This window comes from Perca fluviatilis, chromosome 20, assembly GCF_010015445.1.
Source record: "Perca fluviatilis chromosome 20, GENO_Pfluv_1.0, whole genome shotgun sequence".
Lineage (NCBI taxonomy): Eukaryota > Metazoa > Chordata > Actinopteri > Perciformes > Percidae > Perca > Perca fluviatilis.
The window spans coordinates 10900279-10919951 of NC_053131.1; the positions used below are offsets into that span (position 1 = coordinate 10900279).

Sequence of the window (19673 nt, forward strand, 5' to 3'; positions counted from 1 at the left end):
TTCTAATTTTCTGAGATTTTGAATTTGGGCTTTTCATAAGCTGTAAGCCATAAATCATCAAAATTATAACAAATAAAGGCTTGAAATATCTCGCTTTGCATGTAATGAGTCTATATATTAGTTTCACCTTTTAAGTTAAATTACTGAAATAAATGAACTTTTGCACGATATTCAAATTTTCCGAGTTTCACTTGTATAATGACAATGAGTTAGTTATATTTTTTATTATCCCTATTATTTTTTGGTTTAAAGCACTTTAACAACAGTCAAAGAATGAATTGTGGTATATTAATGACATAATAATGATGATTCTATCACTGTGAATAAAACTCTGACATTTTGACTGCAAACAGAGAATTAGCATTCTTCACTTTGGGTTAAAATAAAGAACGGGAACAGGGAAACTAGTATTTATTATGTGCACAGGCAGGCAGCTCATTAAAAGTTTACAATATTGTGAATCAAACAGCATTATCAGCCATTGTTTTTTGCCCTTTATTTATAAGCATATCATCTCAAAATATTGTACCAGTTATTTTTGGCAACAAATCAGAGACCCAATCCCTTCCTTCCTCCTTTCCAACATTTTACTTTAATTTGAGCCTCACTTTTTAGACCATTACATTTGACTTCAACATGAAATCATAATTCGTAAAACATTGCGCTACCCTCCAGTCTGAGACCTCAGGAGGATTAATACTGAACAAAGGAGGAGCTCAAAGTCAGTATATAAATACATGTTAAGAAGAAACTTCATCATTAGCCTACTGAATGTTAGCGGGCCAGTAAGGGGTGTGTGGGTATGGGTGTGTGTGTGTGTGTGTGTGTGTGTGTGTGTGTGTGTGTGGAGGGGGAGACTGATTTTCAGCATCACACTCATGCATTACAAAGGCTTATCAAGATCTTGATATAAAGAACAGAATAATTAACATACACATACTGTAAACAAAATACAGCATACTAGTGGAAAATAGGTTCCACTTGGCCTACAATCTTTTAGGTATAAATTAGTATTTCCTTAAAACGCCTGTTTTAGATGCACTATATCGCATTCACTACTTTGATACTGTTAGGTCATAAAATATATCGATTTTGTGAGTGGCAAAAATAAAAAAAATAAATCATTCAGCAAAAGAAAGGAAAAAGGATTATAGTGTGCAGCCCTGTGTTGATCTGTCATCTGTTCTGTATTAATGACTAAGTGCCAGGTGGGCAAAGATTGCACTTCGCTGACTATTTTGCCTCAAAAACTCCATCAAGGTATTTGAAAGGATTTCAAATACGGTGGTGAAGGGTGACCCAGGACTCCTGTACAGCATGTGGTTTAGTAGCTCTGGGACTCAGATCATGCTCGGGGCAGCACTGTGCAGGACGACGTCTCCCGTCACTCGCAGCAGGGTCACTTCCTCCAGCCCGCCGACTCGGTGCTCGTACTCCAGCAGGTGGGTGCCGTCCACCGCCACTTTAAACGAGTCCTCCTCCACAAGGATCTTCAGCTGCAGGGGGAGCAATACTAATGTTATGCACAGCATGCCAAGTTATCATGGGTTCATGCAAGTAGAGCTGAAACAATTAGTCCAATAGTTGTTCAACAGAAAATGAATCTGAAATACTTCTGATGATCAATGCATCAATTAAGTCATTTTTTTGAACATGAATGCCAAATATTCTGTGCTTCCAGCTTCTCAAATGTAAATATTTGCAGTTTTTTTTTTTGTCGTCTTCTATGATATCAAATTCAATATCTTTGGATTTTGGACTGTTTTGCTGAACAAAACAATCAATCAATCAATCAATCAATCAATCAAAACAAGCTATCTGAAGACATTACTTTGGGCTTAGTCTCGCATTGCCAGACCTTGCTCCACAGCGCTGCGGAAGAGGGTCTGGCTAGTCCACACTAGTGCCCTTTATATAGAGTGCGTGGCCAACTAGGGAATCGAATGTTCTGAGCTATCCCGTTATGCGATTGGTTCCGAGGTGGTCACATGTTTCGTGGACTCCATGTTTGATACCAACATTCATCTGATTCCCATTGACATAGTGCAGGGAATAGTGGAAAAAGTTAATAAATTATTTAAGAAATGACATAAATCACTGAAAGAAAATGCCCAACTGTTGCGCATTTGGCTGCAATGAAGGACAGGGAAGCAGCAAAAGATTTCACAAGTTCCCCCCCGTGAAGCAAAAAGGCGAAAAGTATGGGAGCTGTTCATTATTGTGTGAGGTAAATGTCAATTTCTCTCTTCGATATATCAACTTACATAGGACAAATATAGTAATACCATCATTAATGTGTACCATGCTGTCAAAAAAGTTTGAACACTGCTTTAGAAATGAATGAAGTTTGAATTTAGCCTTATGCTAGCGTTAGCTTTTTCGCTAGCACTCCATGTACCTAAATGCTTGTGATCTTGCCACAGTCACAGCTATGGCTTTTGGTCTCGACCGAGTCCAGGTGTCTTTATTATGCTCATAATAATATTGGAGGGAAAGTGAAAAACAGCTTGGACGGGGATGTTGTTTGGCTTTCCAGAAGTTTAGACAGTTAGCTAACGCTACGCCGATGTTTGCTAACTTTAGCGCAACAGCGTTAGCCTAGCCTGCTAGGTAAATATTACAACTCCCTTCGGAGTTTCCTATATCTGCGTCCACGTTGTCAACATAAGACCTGTGGCGTTAGTGCTCCTTTTGTACCATCATTTTATTGAATGAAATATTGAGCTTCGCTCCTCTGAGATGGGTGGGTTTGTGTTACGTTACACACAAAGCTAGCTATAGTTAGCCTGTACGTATGCTAGCGGACATTAGAAAGGTAAACACTGCTCAGAGACTTATTAGGCGACGTGGTCACTCACTACAATGGGCATTTTTTTGAGGCCCATTTACGATATAGAAGGTAAAACTACACTGGAATATTTCCGTAAGGGCCTTTTACATATTGACAAACGTTGATAATAACATGTATATGCCTGTTTATGGTGAAAATAAGCGATTTATTTCAAGATTGCATATTCGCCCCATAGGGTAACACTGTAGAGTCATTGGGCGTTGGTATCCAATATGGCGCCCATGATTTGAGTTGGCCACACTCTCTATATAAAGAGCGCTAGTCCACACAGCATTCCAGGATGGGAGAAAAACGTCTTCTGGTTTATTGGCATTTCTATAAACCAATCACAATCGTCTTGCTAAGCTCTGGACAGAGCAACGGCGCCTCTGCAAAATAGTCTCAGGAAGGAACTTTGCTTTGGTGGAAGATGTGTACGTTCAAAGGTTGTTTTAGTTGTGCAAGAGAAAACTCAGATTGGACAGATAGTCTAGCTAGCTGTCTGGATTTACCCTGCAGAGATCTGAGGAGCAGTTAACCATAGTCCACCAGAGTTTAAAATTCCAACACAAAGGAAGCCCAAAATGAGTGAAATCCGGCGGAGTTTCCCTCGGCAACGGAGCAATCCTGGAAGTGGAACGTCGTGGATATAGGCTACTTTGGGCTCTAGGAAAATGTGATCAGCATTTTCTTAATATTTTCTGATCAGACCAAAAGATTCAATGAGAAACTAATTACTGGTAAATTCATAATGAAAAAGGCAACTTAATGACATTAAGCTAATATAAGCTTTTTGATTTCAACTGACAAAACACTGCAGGAAAATAACTATGCAAAATATGCAACAAATGTCTTTATTTAACCAAGTTTGAGATCTGGGAGACTAAAACTAATTTCCTACTGACTCAAAAGCCTGTCTGTCACTGATATGAAGGTTTTATAGACCTGTGACACTGCTTCCGATCATATCATCATGTTAAACACGTCCCAATGTTACTGTACATTTTCATTTCTTCTGGCTGATTAGACCTCTTCTTATGCCGGTTCATGTAATTTCAAAGTTATCATAATTACGAGGTCCCAGCTTGTAAACAGCATTCATGTCAACAGCCATGTCTTAATTACAAGTGGGGACACTCAGACTTTCTTTGATAGTTCTGATATATCTCACTTAGCAGCCAAAGTCTGTGGACCAAGGGGATACAACTTTAACATTTAAATGGATATTGTGTTATACTTGTCAATCCACATTATTTTGAATGCTCACTTGACCAAACTGTAATCATACAACCATCTTGAGTCCAAGCACAAAAGTGAAAACGCTGACATTAACATTGTAAGCCTCAAATATGTATAAAATGCATAACCTATGGACCTTTTTTGAGTTTCCAAATCTTAGCTTCAGTGCCAATACTACTATTACTATTACACTTTACCTCAAAACGCTGTCCCTGAACAAATGGGAAGCCTCCTTCCCGCTCCTCTGGCCCCCAACATCCACCTATGTTGGAGTTTCTGACAATTGTTTGCTCCGGAAATCGAGGATTGAAGTGAAAGACGACATCTGAACCTTTGATGAAGTCAACTTGGAACCTGCAAGAAAAAGATCAGGACTTAGTGCTGCTGACAACGAATCCTTCTTTCACTGCCCAATTAAGAACAAAAATAAACGTGGCATGAACAGACAAACAAAAAAGTTTTTTTTCATTTTGACCGTCAACAACAGCCTGTTATTAATAATTGTAAAGTAAAAGTAAAAGATGTGCGTTAAAACAGTGAGATGCAAGCAAGATGTTTCACCAGTGTGAACCACATGTTGAAGATGACAGCACTGCCATGGTCTGGAGGATTAGGATGGATGCAGAGTTATTTATCAGGCATCCAGTTATGTTGCTCAGAGAGCATCACTGACAGCAGAATTAGAGGAGGATTGTTGTTCATACCTGTCTCCACCAGGAACAGGCTCCCCCACTATTGTGATTACAAGGCGTGGCAAAATTCCAGCATGAAGTGGGAGCTCAAACGGTGCCATCTGTAAGAAATATTTCAATTTTTAAAATCACAACAAGACATTTACCATGCTATTTTTTTTTAGAAATGAAGTTAAAAAATGCAAAATGGGAAATCGTGATTGACTGTTTATTAAGCATAAATACACAAATAGAAACAGTGTTTACCCTGTTTATAATATACCCAGGGGCAAAGGTGGAATTGTTCACACATTTTATCGCTAATACTCTGAAGTGCTAAGTATCACAAAATAGCAAAGGTATTTTTAGTTGAACATTATACAAAACTTTGACCCTGCCCACATTCCCCATACAACACCACAATGAGTCACCATTTCCATTTAGTTCAGCACTGATGCAATTCATAATGACAGAAAACGTCAAAGAAAGAAAAATCTGTTTTCAACATTTTTACTACAAGTCATCAACTGTACAAAATGACAGAAAACAAAACAACTTTAAATTATAACCATGTACAAAAATGGCAAGGTAATATGAAAATAGTAATCAGCACACACATTGTAATCATACTTTGATTTCATCAGAGAATATAAAAATGCCTTAATACATTAAACATGAGTTCTGTGTAAAGGTGCCATTTTAAATCATATTGCACTTAATTAAAACAATACATTGCCCAGGCAGATTGAACACAAAACCCTAACTGTATACTGTGTATATAGGCTTTGCCACATTTTCACGTGTAGCCTTATCAAACCATATGTTGATTCTGGAAGTGACGTCCTTGTCCGACTGAAAAGTTGAGTTCATTGCTTTCAATTATATGGTGGATTATATCTGGGCTGAAAGACAAGAATACATTTTTGATAACTACTTTTTTTTTTACATTTGTTGATTCTGCTTCATGTTTTGCTTTGCACCCCAGCAGAGCCCAAGATACAGAACACAATAATCCAAATGCAGGCCGGGGTGTAAAACCCCCACTGAAAATGTACCATCCTGCAGTAAATCCCAACAAGGCAGGAAACCAGCTGCAGTATAAAGGCAGACACCAAACCAGTCACATTGAAAATGGTAGAAGAAACCCTGTACTAGAGTAGAATTGAATAGCTATATGATAGCAAGTGACCTGCTGCCGGTAGTAAGGATGGTGGCTGGAAGTAGTTTCCCCACCATGAATCCCAAAGAGAGATGCTTCACTGCCCCCCAGAGCAAAAACACACCGGAAAAGACATGCAGCAAGCAAGCAACATAATGTTATTTTAAAACTGTGTTAGTACTCACCATCATGCCTCCTGGAGCGGCAGGCCCACCGTATGGACCCATAGACCCAGGGCCAGGACCGAAGGAGCCAGGGGCAGGAGGGAAGCCTCCGCCTGCAGGTGGTCCCCATGACCCAGTGGGTATTGGGGGAAAGCCTCCAGCAGGGAATGCAGGGTAAGAGCCAGGGCCAGCTGGAGGGGGGAATCCACCTGGACCACCTGGTCCATACATCCCATTGCCTCCTCCTGGCTGACTGCCTGGGTAAGGCACGTTTGGATAAGGCCCAGGGGGAGCTCCAGGGCCAGAAGGAAATGGTCCAGTTGGGTAAGAAACCGGGCCTCCAGGTAGCTGTCCTGGAGCTCCTTCAGGTGGATACTGCCCAGGGAACTGCCCAGGATACTGCCCAGGGAACTGCCCAGGATACTGCCCAGGGTACTGCCCAGGGGCTCCAGGGCTGGATGGGAACTGCCCTGGAGCTCCTGGTGCAGGTGGGTACTGTCCAGGTATCCCAGGACCAGGGGGGAACCCACCAGGTGCTGAAGGAGGTCCTGGGTACTGCCCTGGTGCTCCAGGACCAGATGGAAATGGGAACTGCCCAGGCGCCCCAGGGCCAGATGATCCACCATATTCACCAGGAGCGGAGGGCTGGGTGGGAGCTCCTGGGGCTGAACTTGGCCATCCTGGGTTTGCCGGAGGTGGAGGGTTACAGGCAGGGGCAGACGGGTTAGTGTTCCCTATTTTCTTTGCATTGCTTGGGGTGTCGTCTCCTAAGGCATCTGACAGCTGAAGTAGAAGACAAAGGGAAATTGAGTCTCTCTGTATACAATTAAAGACCTGTTCGACCACTAACATTGTGCAATCCTTTGAACTCACCGAGAAATCTGCCATGATCTAAAAAAAAAAAAAAAGAAACAACAAGATAAGCCACAACTTTCATTAGTTTTATTAGGAAGTTGTAACAACCATCTTATCGTAAGCTGTGAAATACTGGAAGGTTTGTCACACAGAGGCTCTGAGTAATGGCAGAGTAGCTAAATGTTTCCATTCCCGACTGGTGATCAACAAAATCCATTTGGGCAGAGTCGAAATATCTTGACCAAACCTAAATATCATTACGACAAGCTATACAAATGCTACACTGACTTTAGCTGCATGTTAACGGGGATATAGTTTTTTAAATATCTAGTTAACTGATGTTACATAGTTGGCTGCCGACCTAGCTAACAGCAGCTAACTGTTAGTTAACGTTCATATGGTTAGCTCGTGTGTTTATATTAGCTCCTCGGTGTCAAAAGACAAGAAGTAGTAAAATGTGATATTTCATGCTACCTCGCCAGAAGATGAACTCCTCTCCAATGATATGTAGGTAATAGTTATGATTTATCCAGCTGTGGAAGCCAGTTAGCCAGCTAATTCGACCTGCAGAGCTAACGTTGGATCTGCTCTCACAACTAACGTTACAACTCTCGGCAAGGAAGTTGATGACGTATTCTGACGGGAGGGCGCGTTTCGGTGCGCGCGCGGGCACACACACACACACACACACACACACACACACACACACACACACACACACACACACACACAGTGACGACCCTGTGACAAAAATGTTTTAATGTTCATAAATGAATAAATACACCCAGCTAAAATAAAAATGTATGGATAAGACCTTCGATCTCCTTCTTTTCTGCAAGGTGACATCTGTGTCTATATTCCACTCAGGGCCGGACTAACTTCAGGATGGCCGGGGCCCCTGGGCATAAATAATAGCTTTGGGCCCCCTATCAACCCTCCACTCTCTGCACAACATCTATAGTTTATCAGAATAAGAAGCAGCTTTAATGGCCGTTTTGAAGCCTCAAGTTTGGCGACACTGGCGTCGCAATCATGGTTTTTTGCAACCGGATGTGACGATTTTTGATGAGAGGGTGGAGCTGGGGAGGATGATGCGGCCAAGCCAGTTCATCTTCAGGTTCAGGTTCCTTTATTTATATCCTTAAGTAAATTTGTTGCACAGTTAAAAAGTGCAGGGTATCCACGACACACAGTTTCAGACACATAATGGGACAATAGATAACAATACAATGGCACAATTAATAAAACAGTTATGAACTGCAATAACAATGATAATAAAGAAAATAAACACACAAAAAAAACAGTTATAATGCTCCAGTGCTAATCAAGATCAGTGTTGTTTATGGTTGTAATGGCGCTGCGCTAATTGCTAAAGGGGGGGAAGTTAGCGGTAGCTAGCTAGCTTGGTCGGCATAACGATGAACAAGACATTTTTAGGCAACTATTTAAGTTAATGCAGGTTTAAGGCACTTCCGCAGTGGCTTCACTTTTCAGGCCTGGAAGCTTTGTCCATTATTTACAGTGTATGGTGTACACACACAAGTAATTCGACTCTGTTTTGTTGTTGCTCTTAATATACTTACACAGAATAGACATACAGCTGAAACAAGGAGAGAAAGCTGAACAAAAGGTAAAAAATAATCATTTGACTTTGACTTGTACTATATACAGATATAAGTATGTATGAAAAAGTATATATACTGTATATACACATGCATACACATACATTACATATTATAAACAGTTTACAGTAATGTGATAACACAGACATGTATTGAGTAATATAGGCTTATTATCAATTGACAAAATCAAGGTGTTCAAATCTGATTTGACAGATATTGTAGATCTCTACAATACATGGAGGGGGAAAATACTATTTTGTGCTCTCAAATTGCTGGTTCATGTACAAATTACTATTGAGTGGTCTTGAATTAATCATTTGTTCATATGAATTTACATAACGCTACACAATGTTGTTATGCATTTTAACACATAAGGATGCTTTTCCCTGTTGGTATTCAAGTTTTTTTATATATATATTGTTTCGTAATCTGCTACTTACCTAGTTTAGTGGTGTCAATATCCACTGCAATATTCAGTATTCATATGTTTTACTTTACTAGATTCTGAATAAAATGTTGCCATAAATTCCTAAAATGAAGCTCTGAAGTTCTTTTCAGTAATTACTCTTTACACCCAGCGCTGCCTGTACTCTCAGAATGTAAAAATACTTCATTGCAAGTTAAAATCCTTCATTCAAAGTCTTGAATACAAGTACATTACTACCTTCAGCTGAATGTACTTAAAGTATTTAAAGTGAAAGTGCTCATTATAAAGAAAATTGCGACCTGCTAGTGTTATTATATATAAATGGATTGGTAATACTGAAATATTAATGTGTAAGTAGCTAATTTATACCTCATTTTGTTGGGTAGTTTTCATCTATAACAATGTTATAAAATGATATATATTATAGATATATATTTTTATATTAAAAAAAACGTACTCTGGAAAGTAACTAGTGACTTACAGTAACTAGAGCTTTGTGCTGCATCGTTTAGAGGGCTATTTTTGCCTGTACAACAATTAAATGTTAAACGGCACGTTATAACAAGGCTAAATTTGTTTTAATAAAGTACTGAGGCCGTAGGACAATAGTGAGGAGAGCTGCATTAGCAACTTTTGAAAGATGGGGGGCGCTTGTTAGGGATTGGTCAAACCAGTCACAAGATGATGTGAAGTGAAGAAAAAAAAAAAACTACAAAAAAACATTGAAAGCGTCTACCATTCAGAGCAGCAGCTGCAGCTTCAGGGAATTTTTAACTCTTCAACAATGGTAAGTTGTTTATTGTTGTTGCGAGAGAGCTGTGGTTATATTCTTTTCTGCTTTTTAATCGTGTGCTCTTAATAAATGTAAAGTTCCGGGGACTATTAAGGAAAAGTGAGGTCGCAGATTGCTGGCGTTAGCATGCTAACCTAGCATGAGTTCCACCCTCTGTCCATTGTATCAGTGTCAAGCTAGCCAGAATAGAAATGTTGGGTTTTCCGGTTACGAATTTCAAAATAAAAGGACTATGGCTGAGAAAAAACCATTGAGGTGAAAATGATTAATTACACAACGTTATACTGCAATTGCTTTGCCTCAGAGTTTCAATTTGCAAAACTCTTAAGACGAAAAGCTGTACTGTATAATGAAAACAGTTAATTTATCATGTAATATCTCATACAGAAGTATATCAAGTAGGGCTGGGCAATATATCGATATTATATTGATATCGTAATATGAGACTAGATTAATCATCTTAGATTTTGGATATCGTAAAATTGTAATATGGTAAATGATGTCTTTTCCTGGTTTTGAAAGCTGCATTAGAGTAGAGTGATGTCATTTTCTGAACTTAGCAGACTGTTCTAGCTGTTTTTATTATTAGCCTTTACCCACTTAGTCAATAAATTGACATGTCTGATGATAATTGATCAAAAATCTTATTGTATAAATAATATTTTGTTAAACCACCAATTGTCAACCCTAGAGTATTGTCGCAATATCGACATTGAGGTATTTGGTCAAGAATATCGTGATATTAGATTTTCTGCATATTGTCCAGCCCTAATATCAAGCATCACAGCATTATAATGTCATTGTAGCATTTTAGACATGCTTTTTTAAACAAAATTAAAATCAAACAATGCTGTTAAACTACTAATTCTCATCAAAACAGTGTGCAATAGTAATTTCCTCATAATTATACATCAGCACCAAGCACTTTACATAAATCAGTATTTAAAATAATTTAGAGTGAGAATAACTTTTGAAAGCTTTGATTGTGTTTATTGATCATGCTGCATTACTGTAAATATAGGTGAAAGTCTAGAGTCAGATTTTACACTGCTGTAAATCCTACATTCATACAAAGCAAAATGATTTTGACTGTCGTTCACAGCATTGGTTACTTTTTTTGTTCTGTATCGACCAAAGTTTTTATTTTATGCCGTACACAAAATATTAGATGCCTCAATAACTAGTCATCAAAAGTACAATAAGCTAAGCTACAGTAGTGTCTAAATGCTCTAAAATCATTAGGCAGTAATCAAAAGGAAAGAAAAAACTCTTCTTTCCTACTTCGCATTCTGTTTTTTTTTTTAATTACTAGGTATTATTTTTGCAGTGCTGCTTACCTGGGTAAATGTGGTGAAATAAGCAGAATTGCTTGCAACGAACATGTTTCTTTGTTTGAGTAATGTCATGTGTATATTTCTTATACTTTTTTCACACCAATGACCTTAACCCTTCTGTTGTCAATTCAAACTAAGCCAGTATTAGGTATTATTATGTTGTAATATGTAAATAAATATGTAAGCACAGTAATTTGCTTTTAAATGGAAGAATTTAGTCATCATTAGTCTGTTTGGCTCTTGGCCCTGCTGCGAAAACTGAGCTAGGCAATAATAAAATACTCTAAATCAAGACAGATCAAAGGCTAAAGGTATCAGCTCTTAGGACTGCAACTAACAATGGTTTTTATTATCGATTACCAGTAATCTACAGATTGTGTCAGGAAGTAGTAAAATATGTCCATTATAAATTGTCAGATGACATTGTTCAAACAACAGTCCAAAATATTATATCAGTTTGCTATCAAATGACAAAGAAAATCAACAAATCGGAGACTCTGAAACCACAGAATGATTTGTGCTTGAGAAATGACGGAAACTTAAAACCGACTATGAAAATTGGTGCTGCATGATTTTAAGCTGTAATGTGATTCTTGCTCCATTTCTGGAATTTTCACTCACATAGTGTATGCTTTTATTTCGAAGACCAAGCTAGCGGGCTTCCTGTGATAGTGTAGCTATGTCTGGTTAGCTTGTCGCAGCTGTGATGTGGTTCAACACGTCTGGGTTCGGAGAGCTGCCTTAACGCTAGCTCGCCTGCTGCTTATTATAATGAACATCGCTTTCCTCCGAGTTTCTTTGACTGCGTGTCATGACAACTCGACTGTCTTCAGTGTCGAACACCATTTGTCTCATCTTTTGAAACATGAAATGCATTAAATTAACTGGATAGTTTAAGTTAGCTGACTCTCATTTCCTGGCTGAATTAGCAGCCAAACCAGCGAGCTAGCTGTCAGTGGCTGGAGGAATTTAAAGCAGAAGTCAACCTGTCTGCTCGCCATCATCTTCCTATGCACACAACAGGATGCATAGGAAGGTGATTTTGTAACTCTCTCGGTCCCAACCACAGACACTCCAGTCTCTTCTTAATCTGTACAGATTTCTCTCTGAGCCCAGTGGAGTCCTGACTCCCACCAGCCATCTGTTCAGGAAGGTGTAATTATAGAATTCTGAGACTGTGCAGAAGACTCTCTTAAGAGTTTTTTTGTCTTTGTGCTGGAGTTATGTAATGTTCTGTGTGTGGACGTGACAGAGGTTCAGACCAATACAGTCCTGCTGAGGCTGGTGTATTGCTGTCTGTCGGAATAAAGCCTGTGCGTCAGATTGGACTCCTGCAGAAAGATAGTGAAGAAAAAAAGTTTTTTCTTTTGGTAATTCAGGATACTAACACATTGCTTTACAGTTAAGCAATACAATTCATGGAAACCACTTAAATGTACAGTTTGAGATTCTGCAGCTGTCTGCCATACATACAGTATAAACTCTCTGCATATATCCTTAAAACATGAGGCCAAATTAAACTATTTATTCAAGCAATCGGTTAAGATGTATATTTTTCTGATTATAAGCAATAAAACACTATTACTGCAGCACTCGTTACTGATTTATTCATCTTTATATGTACCTGCAATTCAATTTGTCCAGTATGATTTGCTACAATCTGCATGTGGTGTTCTTTTTAGCTTCCAATCCAGAGATCAAGGCTTTGTTTTGCTAGCTTTGTACCAAACACAAAGACAGAACATGGAAAATAAATACAGAAGGGTTTAATCTGTGTACGGTGTAAATGCCTTTTCTTTAGGAATTTAAAACTGAAGTGACCACATCGATCTATCTGCATGTGTCTGCTGTTTTTATCAGAGTGAATCACTGGTGGTGTGCGATGTGGATGAAGATCTGGTTAAAAAGCTGAGGCAGTTCCGTTTCAGGAAGGAGACCAATAATGCGGCCATCGTTAGTGAGTATTGACACATATTTCATGTCATTCATTTCTTCTCCTAGCGTGTTTTTCTGATAATATGTTAAGCTCAAACAGTAATTGGGAAGATGATACGAGGAGTCCCCGGTGCGTGGAATCTAGTGGAAATATGAATTCATCATTAGTGCCATTGGTTTTATTTATGTGTTACACGTGAATCTTTGTTTTGGCGGTATCAAAGTCCTTGGCATTATGCAGAATTACAGAAAAAGCAAAAAGATATTAGATTGGGCAGCTACAGTGTGGAGGATAGAGGGAAGAGCTACCCCCAAATACAGCAGGTGGTGAGACAGCGTACTGTTGCATCAGTTCCAGTATCAAACTCAGCTTAAGCTTTATCCTCCACTATCTCTGGATCAAAATGTCATCGCTGCTAAATTGGATTAGGAGCGTGTTTGAATGACATGGACTCTGATTAAAAGGCATATCCCCCTTTTTACACAAGAACATTTGTAATAGGAAATATGAGCAAAAACACAATATTAACCTTTTTTGGTATTTTATTATTTTCCATACAAACTTACAATATTTTACTTTTGAACATAAACTATTCATGTTTTCTTTTCCACCCCTCAGTGAAGATTGATAAAGAAAAGCAGCTGGTGATTCTTGAGGAGGAACATGAGGTAAGTTAGCTATCAAACTTTTCATTATAAAATGATGGACAGACACAGTTTTCAAATGAATGAATAATGAATATGTTGAACTTTGTGTGGTTAAACTTGGATAATTGCTTTTCTAGATAAAGTGTAACTTAAGACATTGCGCAACAACAGAGACGCAACACCTCACTGAACTGCTGATCCCACTTGTGTCTTTTTTTTTTTTTTTTTTAAGGATATTTCTCCTGATGATCTCAAGGATGAACTGCCTGAGCGACAGCCAAGATATCCTTTGATTAAGTGACCGGTCTTATTTTAACAGTATTTTAACGATTGCACCCCTTCTTGCTCTTGCTCTGATGTATATCATGAGTCTGTTACAAATGTTATCTTAAATCTTTCTCTTCACTCTTGCTAAATGAAGTAGTATGTCAAGTCCTGTTTTAGTTTTGTGTTCTTTCTGTCTTGACCGTGCTGATGTGAAATATGGGAACGGTCCTTAGCACCAGGAACATTTATCGTCTACAGTTATAAATACGAACATGACGATGGACGGGTTTCCTATCCTCTCTGCTTCATCTTCTCCAGCCCAGTGGGTAAGAACACCTCCAGGGTTACTTTTGAATGAATGGTGCATATTGTTCGCCGCACTGTTCTATCATCCAGGACGTTTCAGTTGATGTTGGCGTATTTGTTGTGTTTGGCAGGTTGCAGACCAGAGCAGCAGATGATGTACGCAGGAAGCAAAAACAAACTGGTGCAAACTGTTGAACTGTCTAAGGTTAGTGAGCTGCCTCTCACATTGATGCTTTGTCATAATTAAGTAGTACTGGGGTGTAATTAATGCAACCCTGTAATCAAATCTGCCTGATAAGTTCTCAAAATCTTAAGGACATTCCAATGATCACCTTTAGCTGTACTTTATGTTTAGTGCTAATAAGCATATATTAGCATACTAAAACGCTAAACTAATATGGTGAACATGGTAAAAATTATACCTGCAACATCAGCATTAGCACCGTCATTCTGAGTATGCTGACGTTAGCATTTAGCTGAAGGCACCGCTGTGCCTTAGTGCTGCTAGCATGGCTATAGTAGACTATAGTCTTGCTTATTAATAATGTAGCATTAGTAGGGGTGGTACGGTTCATGAAAAAAGCTCGGTCCGCTTGTCTCGGTTCGGAGCGTGTGTGTGCCGCACGGTTTGACGCAAGCGCAATGTAGCCTCGTGCCCATCAGGTGTCCGTATGTGACATCAGACAGCTGTGTTTCCCCTTCGCGCGAAAGAAGAGGTGTGGAGAAGTTACCAAAAAAACCTACAGAGAAAGGTCGTGCAAAACATTTCAGACCGTCCTGCCATTCTGTATACATTTTAACCTCAATGTACTGTAACGGTTTTTTCACTCTAAAGTCGCTGAAGCGGCTGCAGTTTAGATCCTGTCGGCTCTCTGCAGTGGGTGGGGCTGCTCAGTTCTCCCCGCGACTGGCGCGCGCACACACACACACACACACACACACACACACACACACACACACACACACACACACACACACACACACGGTGGATGCAGGAAAAAACAGAGATGAGACGTATACAGGAGTTATTGTAAGTGCAATGATAAGTCCAATAAGTACTTTATCAAACGCTATGACTGTGTGTCCCAGCCCAGGCCAGGATAGGAAATTAACTAACAATGTAAACTGTTTTTATGTTTAAGTATTCTGACTTATTCAAAAGACAGAGCTTTAAGAGTTCCTCTCTTTTTCTTTTAAAGGATACATTTTTGTAAGAGCTACACTGAAGTTGGCAGTTTGATAAATGCAAGTTATTTCAATTGATATTCTGTAATATTTCAATCTTCATGTGCAAAAAAAGGCACATAAGTTCCTGTAGATGACAATACACATTCTCCTTTTTTTGCCAAATAAATGAAAAGCATGTTGAAATCATCAATGTCTTCCCTCTTGCTGTATCAAAATCTCACCTAGCTTTCCTCAGAGATGGTCCCAATAATGTGCTTAAAGTCAAGTCAAATTCAGTTTGTACATGATTACATGATATAATATCTCCTTTTAAATACTGTATCCTACATTGTGGATAATTAAGCTATATATCATATGCTGAAGTATATTTCTGGAGTGTTAAAGATTAAAAGAAAAAATAACAAGAACCGTACAGAACCGAAAACTGTGACCCTAAAACCGTGATACGCTACCGAACCGTGGGTTTTGTGAACCGTACCACCACTAAGCATTATTATTAATAAGATGGTTATTTTATTACAATATCTTACATTTATTGCATAGCAGGTACCATCCTTTACACTAAACTGCATCCTAAGAATTTTTCCTTACTGCATTAAAGGAAAATTGTTATTTTTTTACCAGGTGTTTGAGATCAGAAACACAGAGGACCTAACGGAGGAATGGCTTAGAGAGAAACTTGGGTTCTTCGGTTAAAGTCATCTTATCCAGTGGTCTGGGAAGTGAGGAGGATCCAGATTGCACAATCTCTTGGGGAGAACACACCACAGTTAATGTTTCCCTCCTCTGTGTACCAGACCTGATTTAAATATTGTTTGCAAACACCTTCTGTACTCAGTTTTAGGTCTCTTTGGTAGAGTTTACAGAAAAATTACAATTCAGTGTGACACTAACTAAACCTCCCCCATCTGGCAGCCTAAAACTGAAAACACTATTTGACGCAGGTCTGCTTTTGTCTCCTATACAATCTCTCCGCGTGCCAGTTATGTGTCTGTATTGAATTAACACTCCCATAGCTCTTGAATTGGTCAGAAATTGATTGTACTCGTCCGCTCTTCCTAAGTATGTTAATCCAGGAGAATTTAAAGGCATTGTAACAAAAAAAAATTGGTTTACTTAAAGTAGTTTACCCTCAACGTTTTTTATTAGCAACACTGAACCTCCTGAGTTTCACCTTTTTATGTTTAATACTTTTTCATAATTTGAGGGAGCCTTTTAGATTTTAATTTTTTTCCTGGTGTATGTAGGGTTATGTAAGCATATACTTTATAGCAGTTTCCTTTTGTTGTGAAAAACAAACTTCCTGCCAAAACACATGAACAATCATAGTTACAATTCAGAGAACAATTTAGAGTTCAGCTTTAGTCAGTCTCAGTCTATTAGTTTAAGGGCATTTAGATTATAATTTAGGTAACAAACTGTAATTTGTTACACTAATCACTCCGGTCTACAAAGGACAATAACACTAAGACCATTTGACAAGAGGCATTCCTAAGATATTATATGTAATGTGTTGTACCGTCTCCTGTGCACATGAACAAGCTGGCAGAAGCCCTCGAGTGGTGCTTCAGTCCATCCTCAGATCACATCTTTGTATCTGTTTAGAGAGAAAACGGTGTGACTCATGGGTAAAGCTGTATTCTGCCTTTGACCTGCATATTTGTTACAACGATATCCCACTACTGAAAACAATATTTCCACTGAAACATTCCAAACTGAACAATTTATAACTTAGGACAAACCTCCATCTCTGGCGACCATGTCAGTAATCTACTGGGCTACGGGTCACTGTGTCTTTAGGGCGATTGTTAGCTAATATTGTGCATTATACCTATTGCCGTTATTAGTGTTTTTGAATGTTGTGCTTCATTCTGATGTAAAGCCACTTTGATTGCTTAGTGGTAGACACAGCCTTGAGAATGACGGCTGTGACTTCTCCAAAAGCCAGTTGTGCTTAATATTTAGACTTGGTAGGTAAGGGACAGCATCGGGGCAGTTCTGGATGGAAAATACCTTCCATACAGAACAGGGTTTAACCAATATGGCTTTTTGAAGGCTGATACTGATATTTGTGTACTGAATGTGCCAGCAGCTCATATTTCTTGCCAATATTACGTTACAACAGTTACGTTTGATCTGCATTGTTCATGCCCAGGCGTGACATCTCTTCCTCGTTGCCTGCTGAAGATCCTCTAAAACAGCATTTAAACCAATCCAACAAACTAAAACGCCAAACCAGTTGCTAATACTTAGTTGCTCTTAACTGCAGGGCGACCAAGCTTAAATAGTTAAAGCTACATAAAATGTACTTTAAACAGGCAAAGAAAATAAACTTGTATTGCTGGTGGTACAGGATGATTCCACTGGCAGATTTCTGATCCTTAATAAAAGCTTAATATCAGCTCTATTGGTCTGACTCTAATAAAGAATAATAGGCACAAATGAATTCCACATGTTCGCTCATCAGTGTTATCTCTCATTGAGAAACTCTTACTTTGGAAACGGATAAGGGAGCATTGTGGCTGATGTAAAGCCCCAAGGCAGGAAATCACCACACAGTAATGTATGACGTCATACTGCTAAGTCTACCATACCATTGTATTTTCTTAATGTTTTTCATTTTGCCACATTAACATCTCTCTTTAAACAATCATCTGGCCAAATGAGAATGTGACACAAATATGTTTTGGGGGGAAATAGAAGGTTGGAAAAGCTTTGCTGGGGGATTATGATGTTTTTTTTTTAAGACAGTATTTTTTTCCTCTAACTTTCAGATCTGTAAAATCCAGAAGACAGGATCTTTTGTTTTGTATTTAAATGTGAACTTGGTAGAGATCTGACTCAAAGATAGGTATGCACAATCGCACCATTTCATGGAAATCATCTGTTGGTGTAAAATGTTTGACATTTATCATTAACGACTTGTCAGGGCAGGATTTAATACAACAGGAACAATGGGGTATAACTGTAATCACTTGTTTTGCTGTTTACTGATTCCATCAAAGCTAACATTTACACTGTCAGCTTGAAATTAGTCAGTATTATGCTGCTGTAAAAACACAACTTCAACGTGGGTGATTCTCGTGTTTTTAATAGTTTCTGTTCTTACTTGAGCGGAAGTTGTATGCTATCGTATTTGGGTAAAGGAAGTTTTAAGACCCTACAACCTGCAAAACCCTTTCAGATCTCGCTGTAAATTTTCAAAAATGCACAGTCAATCTGAAATCAAGGATGTCTGTCTTTATATTTAATTTGAAACGTGCAATGTACTGATTTCAGTTTGAATATAAAAACATATTCAGCTGTTATCTTTTTAAAACAAAATTCTTAAAACCTCTGTAATGTGGAGAGCTACTGTAAAAGATGTGCATGCTTTAATGTATGTCTGAACGGGTGTCATATGCTGCTCTGTTGCATGCATTTTACAATATTAAGTTAATTTTATTTGACTGAATATATTTGCATACAAATTCCTATAAAAGGGGCAACATTTGCATCTCAAACATCTGGTCTCAGCTGTGTTCTTATTCTATCTGAAATATTTACATACTGCTGTGCTGACAGTACTTTTGTTGAAGAAACCCTCTGCTTATGCCATTTTTCATGGAAATGAGTGGTAATAGCTGTCCATGAATCATGTATCAGAATCAATTTTCCGAATATATGGTCTACTTAATTTAGAGTTCCCTTTGGTTTTAAGCCATGTATCTGGTTATGTCCTCTGGATCTAGTAGCTTTCCCTCCTATGTGGTAAACCTGTTGTATATTTTGCCTCTTGAGTTTTTTACTTTAACTTGCAAATGTGTTGTTCAGCTCTTGGTATCCTCTCTGATCAAATGCTTACTATTCTATTTTCTTTCCTTTTTAAGAAAAACACCTGAGACATGTATCATTACAAGCTGCCTCGTGGCATCAGTGAAACTTGAGATATTTGTATTTTCCCATACTTTATAAAGTGTCTTGTCCTATCATCCAAATAAAATGACAGTGATGTTTAACCCGCTGGTTTCCGGGGACTGCTGTTTTCAGACTGACATGTATGATATGCATACAGTATGGCAAGAGCAACACCTCTTTTCAGAATTGATAAATTATATAATAAATGTTGTATAGCTAATGCATGCTGCCTATGCACAGTTTATACTGCTTGCTTAGATTTACAGCCTGCATTTAATTTGTTAAAATGTGTACAGTAGATCATTTAGCATAACAGACAAATTACAAATATGCCGTTA

At 38.5% G+C, this 19673-nt stretch overlaps 2 protein-coding genes across 3 annotated transcripts; one reads left to right on the forward strand and one right to left on the reverse strand.

Annotated features, from left to right (window-relative positions):
• Positions 1-394: 394 nt before the first annotated feature.
• LOC120549584 (galectin-3-like) lies at positions 395-7551 on the reverse strand. 2 transcript variants are annotated; one of them, XM_039786600.1, is made up of 6 exons: positions 7393-7551; positions 6937-6954; positions 6085-6846; positions 4774-4862; positions 4267-4423; positions 395-1496 (listed from the first exon to the last, which is right to left on the reverse strand). In XM_039786600.1, exons 2-6 carry the CDS (start codon positions 6949-6951, stop codon positions 1341-1343), a joined length of 1179 nt encoding a protein of 392 aa, XP_039642534.1. In that variant the 5' UTR covers positions 6952-6954; positions 7393-7551; the 3' UTR covers positions 395-1340. The 2 variants fall into 2 exon arrangements, with proteins under 2 accessions (XP_039642534.1, XP_039642535.1); XM_039786601.1 differs by lacking the exons at positions 395-1496; positions 4267-4423; positions 4774-4862 and adding an exon at positions 4956-5642 and having other exon boundaries at positions 7393-7550.
• Positions 7552-9632: 2081 nt separating this feature from the next.
• Positions 9633-19436, forward strand: gmfb (glia maturation factor, beta). Its single transcript, XM_039786468.1, has 7 exons — positions 9633-9754; positions 12955-13051; positions 13649-13698; positions 13910-13959; positions 14188-14270; positions 14382-14455; positions 16063-19436. Exons 1-7 carry the CDS (start codon positions 9752-9754, stop codon positions 16132-16134), a joined length of 429 nt encoding a protein of 142 aa, XP_039642402.1. The 5' UTR covers positions 9633-9751; the 3' UTR covers positions 16135-19436.
• The last annotated feature ends 237 nt before the right edge of the window (positions 19437-19673 follow it).